The sequence below is a fragment of the Patella vulgata genome, chromosome 5, assembly GCF_932274485.2.
Source record: "Patella vulgata chromosome 5, xgPatVulg1.2, whole genome shotgun sequence".
NCBI classification, from domain to species: domain Eukaryota; kingdom Metazoa; phylum Mollusca; class Gastropoda; family Patellidae; genus Patella; species Patella vulgata.
The window spans coordinates 76,627,104-76,653,177 of record NC_065883.2 but is presented as its reverse complement, the minus strand read 5'-3'; the positions used below and the strand labels follow the sequence as shown (position 1 = coordinate 76,653,177).

The following is a 26,074-nucleotide window of genomic DNA, read 5'->3' as shown; positions in this document are numbered from 1 at the left end:
ATGAAATAGTACCTGACATTTTCATCTTAGTGCCGGACATGTATTAATAATATTAATAAAAAAGACAAATCAGTGACGGACAAAATGTCAGGCACCAGAGGTTTAGTGCCTGACAGAGCCTGAATCTGTGCCTGACATTGTCTGTGACAGGTGCCTTATTTCCAGGCGATATTGGATTATTCCAGTACAGTATAGAAATTCTTCCATTTCGTAAGAAGTTAACTTGTCCCGCCGTCTTGGATCTCCTAATTATCTTAATTGAATAATAATAAAGTTGCCAGGAGAATATATCTATAAAATATATGTTGTCAGGTATGCCAAGAATGCCAGGTTATGGGATGGGTCCAGAACGAGGCCCTAGACCACCGTTTACCGAGGGTTCAACCATGACACTGCAGCATGAACAATGGCCAGTGGGACAGCGTCTGGTTCGACCACCACAACCAGGACAATTTACGCCAGGTTTGTTCTTTTATCTATCATGTGACTCGGTAAGACATTGCCTCGCTAACCGGGGGGTCCTGGTTCGATCCTAGTGTTGGCTGCGAAGGTTCATCAGGATTTTTCAGTGTGGTTTGCTCTTATCGGTTGTGCGTACAGAGGGCCTGACAATGGACAACATATAGTATAGTCTTTCGGATGGGATGATAAACTAAGGTCCCATGTATAAATTGGTGTGCACATTAAAGATCCCGTGGCAGTTAGAATTTGTTATAAGAGTACACCATAGTCCTGTTGCCCAGGCAAAATTTCCCACATAGCACACTATATGGCATAGTCCCATCTTCATTAGCCCAGTCGGAGTAGGATGTTAAACCCCATTTCATTTCATTGAAATAAAAGTAGGCTATACTGCTGTTGGACTATCCAGACAATTTTTTACAAAATACTGTCGCAAAAAGGGGCGGAACCTATGATGGATTTTGACGTCATTGTTGATGATGATTTTTTTTTTTTTTTTGAGATAATCTAACAGTGGAATACTTGCGCAGTGATACACTCATTGAGTTCTATCTATATATGAGGTTAAGTTTATGTTTTTTAGAATAAGGCTAGTATATTTAACAATATTTGTATTTGTAGATGGTGAGGGTTTCCATCCGAGAACCCCAGGACAGTTTGGAGATGGTGTACGGCAAGGGTTTCCACCAGGAATGAGGATGCGACCCCCAGGTCCAGGAGGGATGCCCCCAAGACCATTTCCATCACCAGATGGCAGTAACCCTGGATTTACAAGGCCTGCGTCACCTCAGATAACCATGACACAGGTATTGTATTATATCACACTCACTCATTCTTTTTAAAGGGGGGTTGGATGGCCAAATGGTTAGCATTTGCGCGCTGTATCATAAGGTCTGTCATTGAGTCAACTGGCGTGGTTTATATTCCCCGGTTGTACGTCACAAGGAGTAGGGTCCTCCAGTTTCCTCCCATTGCTAAAGACCCCTATGTGCAAGCAAATTATTGAAATAAAATTGATCCATGTTTGTGCTGAAATGACCTAGTTTGTGTTGAGTGGACGTTAAACCTTCTCTCTCTCTCTCTCTCTCTCTCTCTCTCTCTCAGTAGTACAGTTCACATATCTTTCAAGTGATCAAATACCAACACTTCAGGTCATATACACTGTCATTGAGTCAAGTTGAGTGACTTCAATTTCCTACCACTCCTAAAAAAAAGCCCCTTAGCACTAGCAATTTATTGAAATAAAATTGTACCACATGTTAGTCCCGTGATGACCTAGTTTGTATCTTGTGGACGTTAATCTCAATTACTCTCTCTTTCTACATCCGCCGTGTCAGTGATGTAGGATAGAGGGCCTGACAAGGACGGCTGTCTAGTCGTCGGATGGGATGGAAAACTGATTTCCTGTGTACACATTTTCTTTGCACGTAAAAGTTCCCTTGACAGTTGGAATTCGATATAAGAGTAGGCCGAAGTGCCGCTGTCCGGGCAAAATTTCCCGCATAGCACACTGTATGGATTATGTCCGTCTTCATAAGCCCAGTTGGGCAGAACAGTAGGACGTTAAACCCCATTTCATTTCTCTCTCTCTCTATATACATGTCTTCATTGTTTTCAGGAAATGATAGCTGAACGTAGAGCCCAATATTTACAGATGAGACAAAAAGCCCAGCAAGCTGGTCAGCTTCCACCTGGTCTACCAGGACCCCAACCACAAGGAGAAGTATTCAGACCACCAGGTCCTCCTCCTCCTCCTCAGGGTCCTGGCATACCATTCCCTCCCACATCAGAAGGAACTAACTCTGATGACGATGTTTTCCGACCAGCCGGTGCCGGAGCTATGATTTCAAACCCTGTGTTAAAATCGGCAGCTCCTGTGACGCCTGTGGTACCACCAGAAGGGGAGATAAATCTACCTGATATTGATCCCAAAGTTTCAAAACCATCTCAATCATCGGAGGATGATAAACATGAACTAATTGACGATGATTTACTGAGTGAGTAAAAGTGTTTACATTGTTTCCAGGGGAGCCACGTGGCTTTGACTCAGTAACCAGTTTGTTCTCAGTGTTATGGGACAAGAAACGACTGCTTGTTGTTCACAAGTTCCTTGGACATTTTGACATGCACGTCAGAGATCCCTTGATTTACAAATTACTGAACCTTATAACATAATATATACAGTTCTATTTACAGTTTTTATGTGTAAATGCACTTAAAAATATGTTGTAATAACGTGTAATGTTAGAAATTGGCATAATCTTAGAAATATCTTGCTTATCAGAGGTACTTAAGATGCATTAAAAATTGATCAGTAAGCAAAAGTTTGAAGTCCAAGCCCTGGACTAGTGATCACCAGACTGTCTGTCAATGAGGGTACGTGGATGGTTGAATGGTTAGCACGTGCACGCTGTATCATAAGGTCTGTCATTTAGTCAACTGGCGGTGTTTTTCGATTTCCCGGTTGTACGTGACAAGGAGTAGGGTCGCCTGTCTAACCGCATGGGTTTTCTCCGGGTCCTCCTGTTTCCTCCCACTGCTAAAGACCTCTACGCGCAAGTAAATTATTGAAATAAAATTGAACCATGTGTTAGTCCCAAAATGACTTTGTGTCGAGTGGACGTTAAACCCCATTTCTCTCTCTCTCTCTCTCTGTATTATAATTATATGCTGATGTTATTTGAATTTTTAGGTGCGGATGGAACTTTTGATATTCTGAGATTCACTGATCCCGAGTTGGATAAAATACTTGGAGAGGAAGAGAGTAATCTGTTAGACGAAAATTTAGATTTCATGGACGAACAAAAACCACCTACTAGAGATGAACCGAGAGAAGAAGATGAACCGAAAACTGAAGTTAAAGAAGAAGAGAAGAAACCAGCAGAGACTGAAGAGGCCTCAACTGTTAAAACAGAAGACGATAAAACAGAATCTAAAGATTTCCAGTCCAAATTTTTAGAATTTAGCCAGAAGAGAAAAGATGGAGAGGAAGTGAAAGCAGGGACATCTAAATCCAGCGACAAAAGTAAAGGTCCTGTTGGTGTGAGTCATATTGCAGCTCTGCTACAAGGCACTAAACCTGTAGAGAATAGAATGGATGAAGCTGAAAAACAGGAGATTCAGAATTTAGCAGGAACTGTTGAAGCATTACGGAAAGATATGGAGGCACGTCGTCAAGAGGCAAGCAAACAAGATCTGATTGGTCAAAGGCCTCATTTTGGCCCTGGAATGGCTTCACCTTTACATCATGTTGCCAGCCCCCATCAGTCTCCCAGTATTGGAATACCACTGTCCAACCCAGATGCCAGTGGATTACATTCTCCTAAAGTTCTTCCCAGAAGTGGTCAGCCATCTCCACGAACACCAGGGATGCACAGTCCATTTGGTCCCATGCTGGGACCAGTTCTATCTCCGATGAGTCAACCCATGAACCCAGACCAACAGTTGTCTCCCTTCCCAGCAGGTTCAGCTCATTCACCATTCAGTCCTCCAGTATCATCTTGTCCGCTCTCACCGTTTGCATCAACTACCTCAGGTCCTCACTCACCATTCCCTCAAATTGGACCCAACGTCTCTCAACCTCAGTTCGGCCATCCAGGGCCTGGACAAGTACCCTATGGATCTCCTTCGCATTCTGTCTCGCAGCCCACCACACCAGGTCAAACATTCCCGATGCAGCACGCATCACGAGCGACTATCACCCCAACCAATCAATACACTCAGGGAACATATGGACAACCCTACATGCCGCCAAGAGGAGGAACACTCACACCTTCTCCAAACAGCATCCTGTATGGACAATCAGCAGCAGCTCAGCATGCCATGAGAACACCTGGACCAGGTATGAGATCTCCATTCCCAGGAATGGATCCTTCTCAAGATCCTAGGATAGCATTTTCTCATATTCAAGGAAATGTAAGTCAGACCCAACCACAGATGACATCTCCAACCCTTGATACAAGACCACAGCATATGATACAGAAGATCCAACAGGGTCTTATGGAAATGGGTAAAGGTCCAACGTCACCTGGAGGGATGCCCCCATCTTCCCAAGCCCAAGGTTTCTATCGACCAGAGAGACCTCATATGGGACAAGCAGCTCTTCAGCAACAATTAGCCGCTCAAGGAATGAGACCCATGATGCACATGAGACCAGGTTCACCACGATTTAATGCAGGACAGCGGTTACCTCCTCCTGGAATGAGGATGCAAGGACCACATCAAGCTGCACCAGGGTCGCCTGGATTCCCTGGACCTGTAGGACCAAGACCTCGTTCCAGTCCTCCTGGTTTTACAGGGGGGCCAAGACCTGGCATGTTTCCACCAGGAGCAGCTCAACCTCAAACACTACTGGATGAACTGGTAGAAGAAGTGAGTCCATCTTTGTATATTTTAATTTTGGGAATTTACGACCATCTCATTTAGAGATCAAAGGTGTTTTAAGTTTTTACGAATACAACACCCAATAAAAGAAAAAAAAAATACACCCAATAATGCATTTGTTTCCTTAATGTATCCCTAAAATGGATCTAACTGCATGTGTATTTGGTTGAGATTCATCATGGACAATGTCAGCAGATCAACGTCTGTGACAATGTCCTATGGACCATCTGTGTAAAATCAGCGGCATCCTCACTCTAATAAAACTAAAAGGAGGGTCGTGAACTGGACCCTTTTTTTCCGATTCATTTGTTTCAGGAGCATATCTCTTAAACCTTTCAAGATATCCTTATGAAACGATTTTACACATATCAGCCTATTGTAGTATGGGGGGTTGGATGGCCGAATGGTTAGTCCGTGCGCGCTGTATCATAAGGGATGGTTACGATTCCCCGGTCGTACGTGACAAGGAGTAGGGTTGCCTGTCCAACCTCGTGGGTTTTTACCTGTTCCTCCAGTTTCCTCCCACTGCTAAAGACCCCTACGTGCAAGCGAATTATTGAAATAAAATTGAACCATGTGTTATTCCCAAAATGATCTAGTTTGTGTCGAGTGGACGTTAAACCCCATTTCTCTCTTTCCATCTCTATTGTAGTATATCTACCTTCTTGTTTTGTTTTCTTGTGCTTCCAAATTTTCTCCCATTAGAATTTAAAAAGCTATATTTATTGTGATATTTATTATGAGTAAAATGTTTTTTGATGAAGGAGAAGAAAGAACAGAAACGTCAAGCAGAGCAACAAGCGATCGCCCGTAGAGATATACCTGGGACACCTGAAGGTATGATGCCAGGAATGCCCCGCCCAGGTATGCAACCAGGTTTACCAGGCATGGCAATCAGAATGGAACAAAGGTAATTTTTATTTGCTTGGTGTGGTTTATTTTGTTGTTACCTATGTTTGGAACAAAAGTCATTTTTATATACTAAGTTTAAAAAAAGGCTGTACTGCCGCTGTTCAGGAAAAATTTCCTTCATAGCACACTGTATGTCGTATGCCTGTCTTTATTAGCCCAGGAGGGGTTGAATGGTCTAGTCAAGTTGCATGGTTTCAATTCCCTGCTTGACTTTTTTTGAGTCCTCCGATTTTCTCACACTGCTGTAGAACCCTATGCGCAAGTAAATTATTGAGTGGGAGCAGAACAGTAGGATGTTAAACCCCATTGCTCTCTCTCTCTCTCTCTCTCTCTCTCTCTCTCTCTTTCTCTCTCTCTCTTTCTCTCTCTCTCTCATTAGCCCAGTCCGAGCTGAACAGTAGGACTTAAACCTCACTTCATTTCATTTATTGTTGGAGGGTTGGATGGCCGAACGGTTAGCATGTGCACACTGTATCATAAAGTCTGTTATTGAGTCAACTGGGGTGGTTTCAATTCCCCGGTTGTACGTGACAAGGTGTAGGGTAGCCTGTCCAACCTCGTGGGTTTTCTCTGGGTCCTCCGGTTTCCTCCCACTGCTAAAGACCCCTATGTGCAATCAAATTATTGAAATAAAATTGAACCATATGTTAGTCCTGAAATGACCCGGTTTGTGTCAGGTGGACATTAAACTCCATTTCTCTCTCTCTCTCTCTCTCTCTTCCCATTAGGCGAGAACAAGCAAGAACAGTAGAACCTCAATTCATTTATTGTTTGTTTTCATCAGATGTGTGTGTCATCGTGTAATCCAAACCATCAAATTTATTTATAACTCCCAGTTGTTAAAATTATTTTTAAAAAAATCTCTTTTGTTTTTTTATTTAGAATGCCAGGGCCTGATCAGGGTATCCAGCAACCAATTGATATGATGACTCAGCAGTTTTCACAGTTTCCTGTTCGACCTCCAGTCAGTCAACTAAGTCCTCGAACTCCTTCACCATTCGGTGGTCAGTCACCAGGCATACAGCAATCTCCTATCAACCCAATGGCTATGTTACCACCGCAACCACCAGTCACTCCCCCTAGTGGTAAGTTAACCTGTATTTATTTTTAGTCATATACCAGCCGTCAGAGGGGAGCCACGGTGGAATTAGTGGGTGAGACGCTGGCTCGCTAGCCTGGAGGTCACGTGTTCCATCCCTGCATTGGCCAAGAAAGTTCATCGGGATTTTCGGACATAGTTTCCCCTTGTCAGTGGTGCAGGATGGAGGGCCTGACAAGGACAGCTGTTTAGTCCTTTGGATCGAAAAACTGTGGACGTGTGTATACATTGGCATGCTCGTAAAATATCCCTTGGCAGTTGAAATTCGATATAATAGTAGGTCATATTGATACAGCCCGGGCAAAATTTCACTCATAGCACACTGTATGGCGTATGCCCGTCTTCATTAGCCCAGTAGGGACAGAACAGTAGGACGTTAAACCCCATTTCCTCACCATTTCATTTCACACCAGCCAGGAGTTCAATAGAGACTAACTTAGCATTAATGTCAGCAACCTTTCGCCATGGCAACTCAAAAGTGTTGTTTGGATACTATACTATATGGATCCATTCAGTTGATGATACTGTTTTGTGGTTTCGATTCCCCGGTTGTACGTGACAAGGAGTAGGGTCACCTGTCCAACTTCGTTGGTTTTCTCTGGGTCCTTCAATGTCCTCCCACTGCTAAAGACCCATACGCGCAAGCGAATTATTGAAATAAAATTGAACCATAAGTTAGTCATGAAATGACCTGATTTGTGTCGAGTGGACCTTAAACCTCTCTCTCTCTCTCTCTCTCTATGATAAGAAGCAATGCCGTTATCAATTCTACCTGATTATTACGATAAGGGTCTGTGGTAGTTATACGAACTAGAATATCCCAGTATCTAACCCTAGCGGGGGTCGAGATAAACCTTTGTTCATTTTCAAGGAGAAAGCGATAATAATAATAGTTAAATTGAAAAGTCATTTATCAGAAATCAGTTCCAATTCAATGACTTTGTTTTGATAAAGGATCAGTCCTTCATGTTTAATGACTCTCCTGAAATCAAGTCGAGGTGCAGCAGCAAAAGCGTGTCTTACACATGAAAGGCCGATGGATTTGTATAGATTTTGAATGAATTTATTCACAGGTGATATGCCCGGTGAATTAGACCCGAAGAGAATACCCTATGAAGATTGGTTGTTGAAACAGGGTCAATTCCTCGAGATGCAAGTCAAACTCTTTGAACAACAAACACAGAAACAAAAACGGGCAAAACGATCAATACAAGCTCGACAACGACAGGTAAATTTCATTTATAACTTTTATAACTTTATGGCGGTTACAAGATCGACAATGATACGTAAATTTCTACTTTTTTGTGAGATTAGGGCGGTTACAAGCCAGATACAAGCGGTAAATCTGTGCTCTTTCTGAAATTAAACATACATTATGCAAGAGCTAAATCTGCCTATTTCAGGTTTTTCTTTAGGCCTGAAAAGTTATCTAAATTATTAATTAGACATTAATTAACTTATCCAGACCATAATCAACTCTTTAGCTCATTGCTAGTCTGCGATATTTATTGGATTAGGATCTGATTTGCTGCTCAACTTTCATGATTTAATCATAAAATGGATAATCGAGACTATGTTTTTTATCGTACAGACTTTAGTAATGATGATCGAGGCTAGGCCGAAATTTCAATCGCTAAATTATCTATTCAGAGTGGATCAATATGACTGAAATTTTCAGCAAATTGCCTTTACACTATCTAGATTTTAACTATTATATAGTGAGAACTGACAGCTCTTTATCTAATCTCCCATAAGGCTGACCTTAAAAATATCTTTGTTTCACCAAACCCGACCCACAATCAAGGAGAAGGGTCGGTAGGTCGGGTTTTTTTTCAGATTTTTTTTTTTAAGAGCTAATTTGACAGCTTGATAATTTTCCGGGTGCAAACATTCGTCTTCTTTTATTGGCAAACAAATCAATGACATCGGGATTTTTCTTGATGCACGACTCGCACACAAATTGCGACAAACTCACATTTGAAACTCCCTCAACACGTTTTTAACGATCGTGCGGGTTGTGCCTTTATTTTTCTCGAAAACGGATATTGAAAATATCGTCGTCATGTTTAAAACGACGCCAACAGACATAGAGGCAGAATCATTTCGTGGGAATGGACGTGCTTTCGTCTGCAACCATTTTGTTGAGAAGCGACACCTATGACGCTTTCGTCTTGAATAACCAGTTTCAATAATGAATCAAACCATAGCCATAGTAAAGGGAAATAACTCTCGTGATATATTTCAGGTTGACACACAAAATAAAATAAAAAGATCGCGGAAAAGTGCAATAAAATAATTTAAGTCGGGGGTGGTTTTAGTTAGTCGGTCGCGTTAGGCGAAACAAAGATATTTTTAAGGTCAGCCTAATGTATCTTTAAGGGATGTTAAAAGATAGGAAAAACGGTTTTAGTTGAAGCAGGTTTGTCTATGTCTGTCATTGGTATGATTAAATAGTTTTCCTTGCCAGGCCTTTCTCATATGATTATGTACAAAAATTTTAACAGTCCTAATTTCTTTTTTATCCCGCGCCGAACGAAGTTAGGGAGTGATATTGAAATGGGGTCCGTCCGTCCGTTTTCGTTTCCGGAGCATATCTCATAAACCGTTCAAGATATATTTCTGAAACTTTGTACACATATCAACCTATTACAATAGTTGTGCCTTTTGCTATTTAGGAATTTCTGGGATTTATATTTTTTGTGTTTCCATGGAAACAAATTTGACTTAGTTTTTGGTGTATAATTTTGTTTCCGGAGCATATCTCATAAAACGTTCAAGATATCTTTCTGAAACTTTGCACACACATCAACCTATTACAGTAGTTGTGCCTTTTGCTATTTAGGAATTTCTGAGATTTATATTTTTTGTGTTTCCATGGAAACAAATTTTACTTAGTTTTTGGTGTACAAATTTGTTTCTGGAGCATCTCTCATAAATCGTTCAAGATATTTTCATGGCACTTATTTTGAATTTCTTAGATTTGATAATTTTATGTCTTTCCATGGAAACACATTTGACTGTTCAAGATACCTGTAAAATAATTTTACCCATTATTTTATTTTCTGAAATCCAGCCTTCCATCCTGATTTTGTTTCTGGAGCATATTTTATTATCTGTTCAAGAAATCTTTTTGAAACTTTGTACAAACATTAACCTATTATAGTATTTTATTTTCTGATGTATAAGTTTATTGTTTAACATACAGCAGCTAATTGAGGTAGGCAGAGGTTGTTTTGCAAACCTTACAGGGAGTAGCGACCGTGCCTTGCCGAGCTACTGTGATCAGAGTATGAAATTCTGTGCAAAATATCTCTATTTTCTATGTAGTCATGTCTAATTTTTAAAACCAGAGCTCAATGTCATAACTTATCTCAAATCTTCTAGTAAATATCAATCAGTCATTTGTTTTCAGAAATAGAGAGCAATATCTACTAAACAGGGCCACAATATTAGGACCAGTGACACTGTTTGCGAAATCTGATACATTTTTATATTGATTACCAATAGCATAAACAAGTTATTTTTCCTTATTTCTTCCAAACAAGTGCAAGGGCGCTTGATGTTGATGACTAGTCATCTTCTTTTTTCTTTTTTTGCTTTTAGGCTCGTAAGATTGGTAATGAATTAAACCCACAAGATGTGTTGGAGTTAGAACGTATTTCGACTGAACAATCGGGACTACAAAAACAACTGGATAGTTATCGTAAACAATTACGCAATCATCAGTCACTTTTACAAGATTACCGTGATAAACAAAAGGTAGGCAAGGTTATCCAGATTTTTTAATATATTGAATTGAGAGGTTGTAGGGTTGCTTGCCAGACATGGGTTCCCAGTGTCATCAGTTTACGCCCATTACGAAATCAAGTTATTAAGATAAAGAAAGATCAGTTTGTGTTCAGTGAGCGAGAGAGAAATGGTGTTTTAACACCCACTCGACACAAACTAGGTTTATTTCTGGACTTACATATGTACCAGTTTTATTTAAATAATTCTCTTTAACTTTAACAAATTGATATTTAGCAGAACAAATTGATATTTAACAGAACAAATTTGATATTTAGCAGAACAAATTGATATTTAGAAGAACAAATTAATATTTACTGGAACAAATTTGATATTTAGCAGAACAAATTGATATTTAACAGAACAAATAGATATTTAGTAGAAACAAATTATAATATTAAATTGTTTTATTTTTTTTGAAGGAACAATTTGGTAGAAACTGGCAACCAAACTTCCCAACACCAATAGCTTCCCCTCAAATGGCACCTCCAGCTCAGGGTCAGATGTCCCCTGGAGGTCGTATAAGTGCCACGCCTAGAATGCCGACACCATCAAGATTTCAAGGACCGAGACCGAATCAGCCGGGCCGTGCTCCACGAGGACCAGGGAACAACTCTGTGCGGATGAGTCCCAGCGCTCGGCAAGAGTATGAGGTATATATGCAGAGTAGGTTACGTATGGCTAATCCTGCTGTTCCCAACCCTTCGATACCCGCAATTCCTAAACCTCCAGCTGCAATGACTGTAGTCGGGGTAAGTTGCCTTCTTCTCTATATCACTACATCTCCATCTTGCAGGGTTATTCCTCTTGGTCCCTGATTCTAGGGATAGCATATTGGATCATGTCCATAAAGATTACCAAGCAGATTCAATCTGGTTAAAACACAGATCCTATTTCGTTTCGTTTATTAAAGTTCAAAATTTCGTTTTACTTGTCTTCACAACACTAGGATCTGAAAGAGTTGTTATATAAGCTGCATTCTGGTTAATGTGAGGAATTAGCCAATGAAACGGTCTGTTATGACGAGTTTTTAACGTGCCATGCATGGAACTGTGGGTAAACCACTAGAAACGCCAACACTGATTGATTAATGAATGCCTGGCTTCATAGAGTCCAAAACCGCTCATATGAGCTCTGACTCAATCTCCCAGTACAACTGGTCAGATCTTCATGTAGTGTAAGCCATCGAAAATATAAGAAAACGAAACAAACAGATCGGTATTTTGATCAGATTTATTCCTCTTCAATCTCTAAAACATCCTTTATGATTTATTGATGTGAGAGCGTATTAGATCATGTCTTTCGTGATCGTCTTGGTTTTGGTTTCTTGTCTTGATCCCTGACTTCATCTAGCTAATTCTTTGTCTATCTGTAAAAATATCGTTTCTTATTATTAATGGGGTGGTTGGATGGCCGAATGGTTAGCACGTGCACGCTGTATCATAAGGTCTGTCATTGAGTCAACTGGCATGGTTTGGAGTCCCAGGTTGTACGTGACAATGAGTAGGGTCGCCTGTCCAACCTCATGGGTTGTATCATAGGGGGGGAAGGGCACAGTGGCTAAGTGGGTAAGATGCTGACGCGTTAGTCTGGAGGTCGGGTGTTCGATCCCTGCATTGGCTGAGAAAGTAAATAAGGATTTTCCGATGTGGTTTCCCCTTGTCAGTGGTGCAGGACTGAGGGCCTAACAAGGACAGCTGTCTAGTCATTCTGATGAGACGAAAAACCGAGGTCCTGTGTATACTTCAATAAAAATGATATGATATGTGATGTAATAATAATAATAATAATCGTTTTCTATAGCGCTGAATATTCAGTCAGTCTGAAAGCTCTGTGGCGCTTTACAATGTAGATATGATTATAAAAATACATACAAAACAATAGTCAAATTACAATATACAAATGGAAAGTGAAACAATTAAATTATAGTTCAAAAGTTTGGTTAAATAACAGGGTTTTTAGACGTCATTTAAAGTAGCTAAGTCTCTAACTCAATATCATTCAAAATCTTCAACATTGAAAACACGAATTATTTGTCAAATTAAATCAACATTCATGTTGTGATCCCACCGGGAAAAGATGGGCCTCTGATATCCAATATTTAAGACAAAATAAACATTTTACCATTTTCGTGTACCATAATGCGCTTCAGCCCCAGTTGTATCAAGAGGGACAAGGCTAGACACATTGCACTAAATGAAACGGCGTATGTAGACTGGAATAACCAGACGCTAGAAATTTGCACTCGCTTGAGACTGCTGGCTTATTTCGCCGAACATAACTGATTTGAAATTGGAGTAAAAACGGAAACCATTGAATGTAAATCAGTTTATATACATTTATATTACAGTATTATATGCGTTGCGACCCACTTTTGTCAATTCCTAGGTCCCAAATGTTAGCGATTTAGCTCCTTTAAATATAGTCAAGTTTGGACTATTTTGGACTTCCAGAGGTAATTTGTTCCATTCTTTTGGTGCTGATGATGATATATGATATGATATATTTTACTAGGACAATAATCCATTCAGTGAAGCGTTCCAGGAACGTGAACACATGGAGAAGTTACAGATTAATATAGGAGAAGCTCCTACTGGTAAGTCTGACAAATATTTATATTCATTATACGAACCGTGAGGGGGTTGGGTGGCTGAATGGTTAGCACGTGCGCTCTGTACCATAAAGTCTGTCATTGAGTCAACTGGCGTGGTTTCGAATCCCCGGTTGTACGTGGCAAGGAGTAGGGTCGCCTGTCCAACCTCGTGGGTTTTCTCCGGGTCCTCCGGTTTCCTCCCACTGCTAAAGACCCCTACGCGCAAGCGAATTATTGAAATTTAAAATAAACCATGTATTAGTCCCGAAATGACCTAGTTTGTGTCGAGTGGAGTTAAACCCCATTTAAAAAAAAAAAAAAAAAAATATACGAGCCGTGGTGGTTCAGTGAATAAGACATTGGTTCTCAATATGGAGGTTCCATGTTCAGTCTCGCTGTGGGCTGAGGAAAGTACCTGAGTGAGGTGTATTTAAAGGGTCAATCTCGATAATATTTTGGAGAATAAAACTGTTTAATTTTGTGTTTAAAAGCCCTTAAAATCCCCTACCTTAAGGCCTAGCAACTAACTCAATATATGTGATACGTTTTCCAACAACTTAAATTTGACCGGTGTCCCAAGCTGTACCTATTTGAGTGTAGGTGTATTTAAGCTGTTGTTTGAGTGTAGGTGTATTTATAATTAAACTGTTATTTGAGTATAGGTGTATTTAAACTGTTATTTGAGTGTAGGTGTATTGTAGGTGTATTTAAACCGTTATTTGAGTGTAGGTTTATTTAAACTGTTATTTGAGTGTAGGTGTATTTAAACTGTTATTTGAGTGTAGGTGTATTTAAACTGTGGTTTGAGTGTAGGTGCATTTAAACTGTTATTTGAGTGTAGGTGTATTTAAACTGTTATTTGAGTGTAGGTGGTGTAATTAAACTGTTATTTCAGTGTAGGTGTAATTAAACTGTTATTTGAGTGTAGGTGTATTTAACTGAAATTTATTGATTTATGTTCTGTTGTAGTACCCGAAATAATTCGACCATTCGATCCAGCGCAGCAGCAACATGGACAGGCTCCACCCCCTCCCCCTCCTCCGTATCCCGAACCTGGACCTATGTATCCCAGGATACCCGGGGCTCAGATGGGAGATCCGCGATTTCAGGGTTTTAATCCCATGCATCCAGGTAAGATAGAGTTATCTTTGCTTGTATTATTATTATTTATATTACGGTGGGAAATAATCTTCACCATTATTCCACAGTTTAAGTTATTGTGGAATTTCAATAATTGATATTAAATATGTTTTTAATTATATTGAATTTTATTATTATAAAACCATGTGTAGACATTAGTGTTGTAAATTAATTTTTGTTTGTAATGTACACTAGGGACCGGGTATCATTCAGATTTGATGAAAAAAGGAAAGAAACTGAGCTTACCATCTATAATCTAATACACATATTCAGTTAATAGATTGCCATGCAGAAAGTGTTAAATACTATCAATATTCATCAAAAACCGCCCAGTTTGTGCTACTGTTAGTTTGACATCGGTTGTCTAGTTTATGAAACTAAATGTTCATAAACTGGATGACCAATATCAAAACTAAACTAAATGGTCATAAACTAGATGACCGATGTCAAAACTAAATGGTGTTTCTTAAACTAAACGGTAGCACAAACTGGGCGTTATTTGATGAATCTTGATGGTATTTAATACTTTCTGCATGGTAATCTATTAACTGAATATGTGTATTAGATTATAGATGGTAAGCTCAGTTTCTTTCCTTTTTTCATCAAATCTGAATGATACCCGGCCCCTAGTGGTAGTAGCTACAATGTATAAGCCCGGCATACACAAGACTATTTTAGACTTTAAAACACCAATATCAAAATTTCATGGGACTGTTTCAGGTAACAGACAGTACATGACAAGGAGTTGGGTCGCCTGTCCAACCTTGTGGGTTTTCTCCAGGTCCTCTGGTTTCCTCCCACTGCTAAAGACTCCTATGTGCAAGCGAATTATTGAAATAAAATTCAACCATATGTTAGTCCCGAAATGACCATAGTTTGTGTCGAGTGAACTTTAAACCCCATTTCTATCTCTTTCTCTTTGAAAATCACCGTGACTACGAAGACGATCAGTCTATGACATGGGTCTGATATTTTCCAAAAAGTTTGAAAGTCTAAACTTGCCATGTGTACGCCAGTCATTACTAGTAACCTAAGGCATCTGTTTGAAATCCTGTAACGTTACAAAGGCTGATGAGATTGTCAACATTTGTATGACGTTGCTGAAATTTTCTACTTTTGAGTTGATATGTTCTCAACCAAGCAAGCTTCACAGTACATAATTCGTAAATCTATTAAAACTGGCATAGAATTTAAGATGCTGTGACATTGTATGGCCGAATGGTTAGCACGTGCGTGCTATATCATAAGGTCTGTCATTGAGTCAACTGGCAGGGTTTCGATTCCCCAGTTGTACGTGACAGTGAGTAGGGTTGCCTGTCCATCCTCGTGGGTTTTCACTGGGTCCTCCGGTTTCCACCCACTACTAAAGACACCTACCCGCAAGCGAATTATTGAAATAAAATTGAACCATGTGTTAGTCCCAAAATGACCTAGTTTGAGTTGAGTGGACGTTAAACCCCATTTCTCTCTTCTCTGTGACATTATATCTGACCAGTCCTCGTTCTGGTTTTAAACAGATGCCATGCTTTAACCATGATTTAGTAGCTTCTTTTTTTACTGTTTAATTGTTTTAAGTTGAATTCAGGCTTACCTTTTTTTTTATTTCAACCTTTTAGTTGTAAAATGTGTTTTGGGAACCCAAATCAAATATGACCATTATGGTCCCAGCCCCATAAACCCTAATTATGATAATCTTTGGATACAAATTTATTCAACTGATTGCTTAGTTTTTATGGCTTTCAAATAATTTTCGTATAAATTGGGAGGCTGGGAGTTCACATGCATGTGCTTTAGAATTTAGAGTCTGTCTTTGAATAAAATAGTAGATGTTGTTTTTGCATGCAGGTGTAGCGTGACAGTAGGGTCTGTCCTTGTGAGTTTTCGTGCTGCGTTCTCCAGTTTTCTCCCTCCTATTGATAACGACTCCTAGGCGCAAGTCAGTTTACCGAAATAAAAACATAATAGAACCTTGTGTTAGTCTCAAGGTGGCCTAGATTGTGTTGAGTGGATGTAAAACTTTTTTTCTATCGCCTTCAATGTTTATCTGCATTCCTTTCCCTATGTTTGGCACATGTGCAAATATTTATTATTATACACTTCCCTCGTTAACTTTATTTAACAATCCGAATGAATTTATTTCCAGACCCAAAATTTTACTAACAATTGCACACATTAAGCATATTCAGTTGCTAAACAAGCTTTGCTTTTCATTTGAAAAAGGGGGCGGGGGTGGGAAGGATGGCCAAACGGTTAGCACGTGCACGCTGTATCACAATGTCTGTCATTGAGTCAACTGGCGTGGTTTTGATTGCCCGGTTGTACGTGACAAGGAGTAGGATCGCCTTTCCAACCTTGTGGGTTTTCTCCCATTGCTAATGACTCCTACGCGCAAGCGAATTATTGAAATAAAATTGAACCATGTGTTAGTCCCCAAAATGACCTAGTTTGTGTCGAGTGGACGTTAAACCATTTCTCTCTCTCTCATTTGATAAAACACCCATTTATCTGATGTAGAACCACATGTAAAAGCTCTTGGCTTTTGACATTTCGAGAAAAGTAGAAAAAAAAAAAATGCTCAGGCAAAATTCGCTCTTCGATTCATATCTTTACTTGAATATCTTGAGTTCGAATCCCCACATGGGTTCAGATGAACTTTAGGGATTTTACCACTCCTGTTCTAATCTGATTAATATACAGATCTATATTTCGTTTCGTTTTTTTTTTTTTTTTTTATACTTCCGATGGCCTCTACTGCATGAAGATCTGACTCTATGATGTCAGACATATGATTAAACAATTAGTGTTGACGTTTCTATTGGGTTACCAAAAACTTGCCGTATCAGACCGTTTCATTGGCTAATCCCTCACTTGGGTTATATAACAACTCTTCCAGATCCTAGTGTAAAATGAAATTTTAAAAAACAAAACGAAATAGGATCTGTGTTTTAACCATATTGGTCCAGTTAACACATGTCATGGGTGATGCCTGCAAACTCATAAGTAAAGTGTGTTTAGTTTTTTTGCATGGTACAAAAAAAAACCCCAAGGTCAACTTGATTACACATTTGCAGACGCGTAAAAGAGCCCTTGGCAGTTCAAATTTTAGATATTACATGACAATTGCCTGATGACTTCCCTAGTTGATGTAATATAGTCGTACTTCTTATTTAAAGCAAGGCTTGTTTTACCATATTTGATTCTGTTTGATTTTCATTGTTTTTGCATGTGCTCATTTTTATATTATTATTTTATTTTTTTATTTTTTTTGGAGAATTAGAATTGTAATGATAACTTGCTAGCTGATTTAAATCATTAGTCAATTTATAGTTTTAATTATTTCTACATTTGTTTAACTTATTTCTTTTTGCACGCTTTTTATTTTTATGCATAGAAATAATTAACACCTTTTCTATGTTAGAACTGAAACTAATGATATTTCTAATCATAATTTAACAGTAAAACTATAAATTTTAAAAGTCAGCTACTATAAGTTATTTTTACAGTTTTAATAGAATTTAAATAAAACACAGCAAAGACTCTCTTTTTTTCATTTGTTTAAAAAAATAAAAATTTGATTTGATTTTTTTCCTGATTGATCTTTTTCCTTATCAAAATTAGATTTAAAAGAGATATATTTTGAATTATGATGCATTATGTAAGAACTAAATCTGCCCATTGCAGGTCTTTTTTTATGGCTTCAAATGTTATTTAAATTATTATTTAGACATTTATTCACACGACTAGCCAATAATAAACTCCCTAGCTCATCGGATGGCATCCCGGTTGTACATGACAAGGAGTAGGGTCGCCTGTCCAACCACGTGGGTTTTCTCCGGGTCCTCCGGTTTCCTCCCACTGCTAAAGCGAATTATTAAAATAATATTGAACCATATGTTAGTCCTGAAATGACCTAGTTTGTGTCGAGTGGACCTTAAACCTCTCTCTCTCTCTCTCTCTCTCTCTCTCTCATAGAATGGCCGAGGTTTAAATGGATTTGAACCATCGTGAGATTTAAATCTTACATAATGCATCTATAAGATAGAGAGTTTTGCGGAAGTGTTTTATTTAAAATTCTCTTGGTTGATTATATTCTGTGATTGCTGTGCTGAATTACAAATTATTGGAGGCTGTTCCATCATTTTGCTTCATATTGAACGTGGCTGTTGCAGGCTTCGGTATTCCTCCCGCTACCCTTCCCCCTGAGATGGGCGCAACACCGGGAAAAGAAAAAACCAAAAAGCGACGAAAGAAAAAGAAAGCTGATGATTTGGAGAACGCCCAATCGCAACCTTTACCTCCCTCGCTACCAAATCAAGCAGCTTTGTTAGGTATAAAATAACATGTTTACAATTCTTTCATCAAGGGGGAATAACTCTCATCAATGATAGCAGAATTTACAAAAAAACAACAAAAAATAAAGACGAACAATTTTTTGGTAACTGAAATATGTGTTTTTTTTATTTATAAATTTTTAACTGAACGAAAAATCTTTTTGTACACATTGTGATGTATAAATCTAGGAACTGGTTCCTAGAGGATCACGTCTCAATATATTTTTATTCTTTCATGTCAAGAAATTTGAAATTAAAATATAACTATGAATTCATTGTGATGAAAAAATCTAAAGTCTGCTCTCATTTCTGGCTCTGTTTTTCTGGCGATTCATGATTTAATTAAACAAAGTCATCTTAATTAAAAATTCACTTCACAAAAAAATCCAGAAGTAATTTTTGGAAAAAATTTATAATTTAGCATTAATTGGAATTTCTGAGACAATTTTCGATGTCCAGTTGATTCTGTAGGAACCAGACTGCTGTAATGTTCAAGTTAATTGCCAAATTCGTTCTCTTTGGATCTTCAGTGAAGAGGTTGAAACTGAAGTAATTTGTTGTTTTGAAATAAAACCTGTGACTTTATGATGAGAGAATTCTCGCCGTCATCATATAATACCCACCCTGATCTACCCAGTGATTATCTCATTTATCATGACCTTGAACTGTGACACGGGCATCATATAAAACCCACCTTGATCTACCCAGTGATTATCTCATTTATCATGACCTTGAACTGTGACACGGAAGGGAAACGAGTCTGGTTAACAGAGATCGTATGATTAAGCGATGTCCAGGCTGTGACCATTGTCTGTCTAGATCAGTTTTTCTCAACCTTTTTTTGCCAACGGCACACCTTGGAACACATGAAAAAATAGCGGCACACTTGGCTAAATATATATGAAAAATATTTGAATTTTGCAAAATAAAAACATGGCAAGTCATAGACGGCATACAACCGTAGACACACACTAGTCATAGACACATAGAATGACTCAAACTAAATAAAGAAAAACACAGCTATGAACATACTTTATTGCAGTGTTTCGAATTTCAGATAGCTGGCTTCTTTCTTTATTTAGTGAGCAATTTTCTTAGTGTGCCATACAAAATTTCGCGGCACACTTAGGAAGATCTCGCGGCACACTGGTTGAGAATCACGGGTCTAGATTAACTGGTATCGAAATTTGCCATTTGAAGAACTATAATAATTTCTTTGTAAACAAATCCAACAGCTACACAAATCTGTTGGCTTGTCCCACCTTTGCTATTCTTAGTTGCCAATCACCCTGTATCCTATTACATCAGGAGTTAATCAAAAATGCGTAACATATCTTGTCTGACAAAATCTTGTAATGAGAGACTTTACCTAAAACAAGTCCAGTATTAGGTCAAAATGAAATGTAGGCCAATTGATTTGAGTCAAAATGAAATGTAGGCCTATTGATTTGAGTAAATGAAGCAGGCCTATTGATTTGGATCAAAATTAAATGTAGGTTTATTGATTTGGGTCAAAATGAAATGTAGGCCTATTGATTTGGGTCAAAATGAAATGTAGGTTTATTGATTTGGGTCAAAATGAAATGTAGGCCTATTGATTTGGGTCAAAATGAAATGTAGGTTTATTGATTTGGGTCAAAATGTAATGTAGGCCTATTGATTTGGGTCAAAGGTTTATTGATTTGAGTCAAACTGAACTGTAGGCCTATATGTTTCATCTGATGTGTTACTATGATTTATGATGTGGTAAATCTTTTGTATACAATAAATTAGTGGTCTAGGGTCGGTTGTTAACTGGTGATGGGCCAGCTGAATTTACTTCTCCCAGAGATTAATTTTTGGACCACCAACTGGTCCTTGAGCGACCATGCCTGTCATTGAGTCAACTGGCGTGGTTTCGAATCCCCAGTTGTATGTAACAAGGAGTAGGATTGCCTGTCCAACCTCAAGGATTTTCTCTGGGTAATCCGGTTTCCTCCCACTGCTAAAGATCTCTACGCGCAAGCGAATTATTGAAATAAAATTAAACCACATTGATACGTGCACTTTAATTCTTGTTCCAAATCAGAACAATAAAATTGTCTTTAAAAGGGCATTTTGTTTTGGAGCATAGATATATGCTAAATATGTATTTATTCTATATTGCCCAAATACGACAATGTATACAAAATATGTATTATGGCATCACCCTGTGTATTTCATGCATGTTTTGTTTGTCTTTCAAATGCTCTGTGCATGTTTCAGCTCATCACTGTGCAAATTTCTTGAACCTAAGATCTATATTTCTGTGATTGTGTCCAAACAAGACACAAATTATTGAGAATCATGTAGCATTTTTACATTCTGATTTATAAGTACTCAGTTTACAATTTTCTAGTTTAACGAATGATTCTAAGTCTCTCGGTCAATGCTTGATATATCATCCTGTCTTAGTAGAGTCAGTTTATTGAAACTATGTTTATGTGAAATTTTTTTGCAGGTCATATGGGAAATCAGCCTGGTTCCACACCAACAACATCTAAACCTGAATTTCCAGTTAAACCACATTCAGAAACTGAACGTAGAATTCTGGAGATTCTCAGCAATACTGCAGCATTAGCTCAACAAAAGTCTTCAGCATCTCAAGGAGAAGCTGCATCTGTACCTACAATGTCTACAGCTGGTCAACCAGCTACTTCCACTTCTCCAGCTTCTTCCCAAGGGCCTCATTCCACCACAACCCAGGCACCACCAAAACAACCACAACAACCACCAGCATCATCTTCAGGTCCAGTACTGACAAGTTCTTCAGTGTTACAAGGATCAGTTCAATCAGGCCCGCACACTACCATGGCTCAAGCCCATTCCGGCACAGCTCCAGGCTTCCAACATAACAAAGGACCAGGTGGTCCAATGGCTCATCCTAATTTTAGACCTGGTGCTCCTTTTAATGTTATTCAAGGAAATCATCCTCAGTTCAATCCTCGTCATCCTCATTTAGGACAAATGGTACCTTCCCCTCATCCCATGGTGCAGGGTCCACATACAAATTTAGGACCTAGAATACCAGGCTCCAATGTTAATGTAAGACAAGGAATACCTGTTTTAGAATCTGAAGCTGACATGAAAAGCTCTCGACCACAATTGGATTCACACCAACAAAATTTAGAACCATCATCAGAGCAGCTTTGTCGGGTCTCACAGGATCAGATAAAACCAAAACCTTCAGAAGGGCAGCCAACATCTTCACAATTAACTCCACCTGTTACTACTTTGTCTTCATCAACAACTCAACTTTCAACCAAGCCAGCATCAGAAACCACATTGCAGTCTCCTTTAACGGAAATTGTCCAAACATCGTCCTCGAGTGTCCCAACTGAGGCACCAAGTGCTACAACTGGAGACGCTCTTATAGACTCAACAGCAGAAAGTTCTGGCCAGCAACAAACGCAAGTTGTTTCTAGTTCTACACCAAGTTCTGTTGAAGCAACTGGTTCAGCTACTTCACAAGATCCTCCTAAGAAGAAAGAATGTATTGATGGACATGGATGTGGTACTGATGATGAGGATGATAATGAGGGGATGGAAGATAAAAATGATCAGCCTTCAGAACAAGATCAACAAACTTCTGAGAATACAGATCATCCAGCTGCTGTTGATCCCTCAACTGTCCAAGAATCGACTTCGACACCATTAGAGGAAGAGAAGAATTTTAAAGATGTGACAGAGTCAAAAGAAGTTGGTGAATCGTCTGAATCATCTGGTGGTGCTGAAGCAGCAAGTAAAACTATAAAAGAAGAAATTGGAAGTGCTGATGTATCTTTAGAAATGGATGAATCTCATGCCACGGTTGTAACAGGGACTCTTCAAAATGTTACCCTGAGTGCCAGTGAGGAGTTGCCATTACCACAGCCATGCATCATTTCTACATCAAGTGCTTCTGTTTCATGTGGTGAAATTATAAATGTGACAACTTCTGCAAATCAAATTACAGTTCAGACTGTAATTGAGACAAATGCTTCAACAACTATCAGTGAGGATACAACATCCATAAGTACATTCACTCCTCAACAGTCTGAGGATTCTTCCTCAAGAACTACGGAGACCACAGAAGATCTGAAGCAGAAAACTGCAGAAGGTTTAAAAGATACTCCTACAGAAGATGGAAAGGAGATTCCTGGAGAAGCTACTGTTAAAATAGAACCTATGGATGAAAGCCTAGTGAGTGAACCGATGAAAGAATTTCAAGAATCTCAGAAGAAAGATAAACAAGAGGGTACAGCAGCTAGTTCAGAAATTGCTGCTGCTTCTCTTAAATCTATCAAACCAGATCCAGATTCAAAGCCTCCCGAAACAAATATTCAAGCTGACAAAGCCATGACTCCTGAACCAGTAATCTCTACTGCCACCACTGTAACCAAGGAAGAAGCTAAAATTCCTGAAATTCATCCAGCATCTTCTCAGTCATCTGCATTATCTTCTCAAGTAACATCAGATATTACTGTCTCAAACACTGCATCTACTCCATCATCCACTCCATTATCATCATCAGTAGCTTCCACACCATCATCAGCTGTCACATCAGCTACAGTTATCTCCTCTCAACCCTTTCAAGTGGATAGTGGTACTGAAGCGTCCACTACTATTCAGTCCACACCATCTTCTAGTCAGACTTCAGTTGTATCATCAGTTGAATCCACTAAACCTGTTTTAGCAAGTCAAACAATCACACCACCTGCTATGCCACAAGGACCACCACCTCCTTATCCTCACACGTCGGGACATCTTGGCACACCTCCTCAGTTTCCACCAGGGTCTGTTAGTAATCAGTTGATGACCCAAAGGCCTGGAGTGCCTACTTCTGCTCATCCAGGAAATTCCCCTACGAGACATAATATGCCTCCTGGAATGGATCCGGCTCTTGGACCACGGACAAATCCAAGAATGTTTCCTCGTGGTATGGATCCTAGAATGATGAGGATGCGTTTTGATCCAAGGATGATTAGACCTGGTCAAGACCCTTCTCAATTTCGACATGGATTTGATCCGAGAATGATGAGACCTGGAATGCTACCACCTGGTATTGACCTTCGACAATTCCGACCCCGAATGGTCCATGGGTTTGATCAATCTATGATGAGACCAGGCATGGAACAAAGAATGATGATGCGGCCATCCCAAAGTCAAGGACAGGGACAAGACCCAGATTGTCAAGAAAGATACCAGTTGAGAAACCCAATGGATCCACAGCAAATGCAATTCAGGCATCCGGGCATGGATCCCAATATGATTCGCATGATGCACAACCAGTCATCTGGAAAGCCAATGGGAATGGGTCAGCAAAGACCTATGATGAACATGGATCTGGCAACAAGTCACCATCAGCATCCAAATGTTTCTTCAGAAATGGCTACTTCTGTACCTCAGTCTATGCCAGGACAAATTCGTCAACCATATCCATCACCAAGGGCAAGTGGTCCTCATCAGATGAACAATATTCCTTCCAATATGTCAGATCTTCATCGACAGATGCTTGCACAGCAAGATGCTGCATCTCAGAAACATCCTATGTCTTCAGCTGCCCATAATTTTAATCCTGGTCATCCTGGTATTTCAACCCGTCCTCCATTATCCCACAGTGTTTCAATGCCACCGTATTCACAAGGAATGGTTGCTGGACCTCATACAAGCATGGCCTACCACCATCCTGGAGCCTCTGCTGCTAGTCAGTTGTCACCAACTATTGGTTCAGTATCTTACCAACATGGTCCACAGCCTCCTCCACTATCGCACCAGCTCACAAACACCTTTGCTTCCATGCCTCTTCATCCTTCCACATCACCAGCTGTATCAAACTTGGAACAATTTGTGTCGTCTGCCAATATGCCATCTGCTATTATTAATCAGACGTCGTCATCCGGTGCTTCCACTCCAAGTCCTCATCTGACAAGTCCAGCTTCCAGCACTCCTCCAAGCTGCCTCAACATCAAACAAGAACCAGGATTAGCAGAAGAACTGAGAGCTGCAGGTAAGTACTATGACCACCACTACTGGTCAATAAGTCCACGGTCCATTGGTTCGTCATCCACAATTTCTTGTGAAGACTCTACTGAATATTTTAATCATCCAATCTTTTTTAAGCTTTATATATCTTATTTATATTGGCGAGACAAACAAGCATATTAAATTTCAACTATTTTGTTAGTTGCATCTAGAGTGGACGACTGACGAATGTGATTGCTATTAAAAAGAACTTGTTTAAAATTGATGTGCCATTGGAATAGAGCTCTTCAAATATCAATCATTATGTCTGAGGGGTCAGGGTTATATAGTGATTTTAATGAAGACATGTTTGTTTATTTTAGAAGCTGCAGGAGAGGAAATGGATGGTGAACAAAGATCAACCCAGAATGTTTTATTAAAACAACTTCTAGCTACAAGTAGTGGTCATAATCTATCGCAGATGGTGGCCAGATCAGAAACACCAAATTCTCAGGGGGTAAGATCATTTGGTAGTAATTCTCAGGCGGTTAGATCATTTACTAACAAATTCTCAAGGGGGGTAGATCATTTACTTGTAAATTCTCAGGGGGGGGGGGGGGGTAGATCATTTACTAGCAAATTCTCAGGGAGTAAGATCATTTACTAGTAAATTCTTGGTGTGGGGGGGGGGGGGTAGGTAGATAATTTACTAGCTAATTCTCAGAGAGTAAGATCATTTACTAGCATATTCTCAGGGGGTTAAGATCATTTATTTGCAAATTCTCAGGGGTTAAGATCATTTAGTAGCAAATTCTCAGGGAGTAAGATCATTTAGTAGCAATTCTCAGGGAGTAACATCATTTAGTAGCAAATTCTCAGGGGTTAGATCATTTACTAGCGAATTCTCAGGGGTTAAGATCATTTACTAGTAAATTATCAGGGAGTAAGATCATTTACTAGTATATTATCAGGGAGTAAGATCATTTACTAGTATATTATCAGGGAGTAAGACGTGTATCTTGAAAGTAAAGCACTTTCGGCCGATGAAATTAGCCAGTACTGGACAATCGCGACCTTTGATCCGACCTTTCAATTAATGGTGTAGTAAATTAATATTTTGCAACAAACTAAAGCAATCCATCCTATTTATATTACAGACGGATGAAGCGTTACCTGAGTTGACACCAGAACAACAGCGACAGTTGCAGATGATCGAAGAAATGCCGCTGTGCAAGGAAGCAGAAAGATCAATGGAAGACTGGACGGATAAAACAGCTGCAGAACAAGATACCCTTATGGGTGAGGGTAAATTATACAAATTTTATGGATTATTCTTAGTTTAGACCTTGCTTGATTTCTTTAAAGTTTTTATTACAAGAATATTCAAGTGCGTTGATTTTTGATGTT

At 39.3% G+C, this 26,074-nt stretch overlaps 1 protein-coding gene across 3 annotated transcripts in view; it reads left to right on the top strand.

The window, feature by feature from the left end:
• Positions 1-26,074, top strand: part of LOC126820372 (histone-lysine N-methyltransferase 2D) — a 91,629-nt gene that overhangs the window by 47,621 nt on the left and 17,934 nt on the right. For 2 of the 3 annotated variants that reach the window (XM_056101159.1, XM_056101160.1), the window contains exons 2-16: positions 313-462; positions 1,084-1,268; positions 2,081-2,459; positions 3,155-4,833; positions 5,610-5,755; positions 6,640-6,842; positions 7,930-8,084; positions 10,460-10,615; positions 11,065-11,394; positions 13,157-13,238; positions 14,205-14,366; positions 18,545-18,703; positions 21,186-24,713; positions 25,051-25,184; positions 25,825-25,972. In XM_056101159.1, coding sequence (XP_055957134.1) covers positions 313-462; positions 1,084-1,268; positions 2,081-2,459; positions 3,155-4,833; positions 5,610-5,755; positions 6,640-6,842; positions 7,930-8,084; positions 10,460-10,615; positions 11,065-11,394; positions 13,157-13,238; positions 14,205-14,366; positions 18,545-18,703; positions 21,186-24,713; positions 25,051-25,184; positions 25,825-25,972 — 7,596 coding nt within the window. Of the gene's footprint in view, positions 1-312; positions 463-1,083; positions 1,269-2,080; positions 2,460-3,154; positions 4,834-5,609; positions 5,756-6,639; positions 6,843-7,929; positions 8,085-10,459; positions 10,616-11,064; positions 11,747-13,156; positions 13,239-14,204; positions 14,367-18,544; positions 18,704-21,185; positions 24,714-25,050; positions 25,185-25,824; positions 25,973-26,074 lie in introns of those variants that run through there. The other variant, XM_050548276.2, reaches the window with a different exon arrangement.